General features: G+C 33.9%; 1 protein-coding gene across 1 annotated transcript; it reads left to right on the top strand.

Annotated features, from left to right (window-relative positions):
- The first annotated feature begins 385 nt into the window (after window positions 1–385).
- Window positions 386–1,466, top strand: LOC11439181 (protein SOB FIVE-LIKE 4). The gene is made up of 2 exons (XM_039833782.1): window positions 386–698; window positions 805–1,466. Exon 2 carries the CDS (start codon window positions 806–808, stop codon window positions 1,241–1,243), a length of 438 nt encoding a protein of 145 aa, XP_039689716.1. The 5' UTR covers window positions 386–698; window position 805; the 3' UTR covers window positions 1,244–1,466.
- Window positions 1,467–1,701: the final 235 nt, after the last annotated feature.

Raw genomic sequence — 1,701 nt, 5'->3', positions numbered from 1 at the left:
TGAAAAAAGTCATCTTGTTTCTTTCGACGAGACAAAAGAGTTAAAGGGGTTTGAGACCTAAATAAGGTAATGAATAAGTCCTCTTAAACTATAGGTCTTATATATATTCTCTTTAGTTTTTGTTTACTGTATAGCCCTGTTGCAATCTACCAATATGCATTTAAATATATCTGTCTTTCTCATTAATAACAGGTGCAGAGAAATCATTAATGATGATTGCTCTTCTTTCTCTTTAAAAATGAATCACCCCTTTTTGTCCTTTCAAATTCAAGCAACACTCTTTGTATTTATGTTTTTTTCTAGTATTTCACTTTCATTGACTGCTTCTATAGCTGGCTGCTGCTTGGTAAGTCAGAGAATTTAATTGGTATTTAGATTTCCAGGTGTTGTGGCATGATATGGTATGGTGAGTGAGACTTATCCTTAAGTTATTATTATGAATATACACTTTTTTTTTAAGTGACTTATTTGAAAATTTTATTTGTTATGTGAACTGATCAAGAAAGTGTCGAGCCGGTGTTAAGAGTTTGACTTTGTAAAGACTAAGTTTGAATTCTCTTGAAAACAATCGTAAAAAGAGGATTCACATACCGAGAATATTTTGTAAATATTAACTCTACTCAACATACCGAAGTTGACAAGAGGGTTCACATAAGACTCGAAACAGACAATACCTCGAAAAAGCAGTAGCAGCGTCGGTCGGAACAAAACAAACATTTGTTGTTGTTTTCCTATTTAAGAGAGATATACTGTTTCTTCTTTCTATCTTCTTTTGTTAACCATTCTCCTTGTTGTTGCCTTTAGGATGAAACCATCCAAAATCTTTGGAAGTGAAGAGGAATGTGAAAGCAGTGAATCGGGATGGACCATGTATATTGGGTCCCACATAGAAGATGATAATGATGGAGATATTGATAACATCATGGATGATGAAGGAACTACTCATCAAGCTGATCCAGAAGATGATGAAAGTGATGATTCTATGGTTTCTGATGCTTCTTCTGGGCCAATTCATCAACATGGGAAAGACTATGGTTTCAAGCAAGTGGTGGTTGAAGTTGAAGTTGAAGAGAATCAATATGATGATGAAAACAAGTATTGCTTAGAGAAGAAAGCAAATAAAACTTTGGAAAAGCAAAGGAACGGAAAGAAAGTGGAAAACAAAGAGAAGAAGTTTGAGGATGGTAATGGTAAAGGCAAGCCTTCAGTTCAAGGTGGTGGCAAGGTGAGAAAAAGGAAATAGGCTTGATTTTTCGCATGAATTGAACTTAGCATCTTGAGATTTACAATGCTAACGCACTACGCATCAACCACCTGCGCTAGATTCCGGTGATATGTATTTTCTGATTAACAGATAGTTTATTAGTATGTTTTTAGCTTCATTTTAACTAAATAATAGCTTTAATTCCAGTGTTGTACTGTTTTGTGTTTTTGGATTTGTTGTTATGATGTTGTTGAAATTTGAATCAAGAAAATGTCATGGCCATATAGTATTTGCTGCATGCCACGATTAAAGAGTAATGGATGCATTTTAAATATCTTGGTATGATATACACTAATTTGTGTTTGAGCAACTTCATTGGTACGAGAGGGCATTTTAGGATTGTTTCGGTCTGTATTTTTTAAGGTAGATTTTTTATTAGGTTTTGATCTCTTCCGTCTACATACCATTTTTTTGGTAGAAATTCTTTTCTTCTAATT

Source organism: Medicago truncatula, chromosome 4 (assembly GCF_003473485.1).
Source record: "Medicago truncatula cultivar Jemalong A17 chromosome 4, MtrunA17r5.0-ANR, whole genome shotgun sequence".
Lineage (NCBI taxonomy): Eukaryota > Viridiplantae > Streptophyta > Magnoliopsida > Fabales > Fabaceae > Medicago > Medicago truncatula.
Note: the sequence above shows the minus strand (reverse complement) of the source record. Positions and strands in the feature narration are given on the sequence as shown.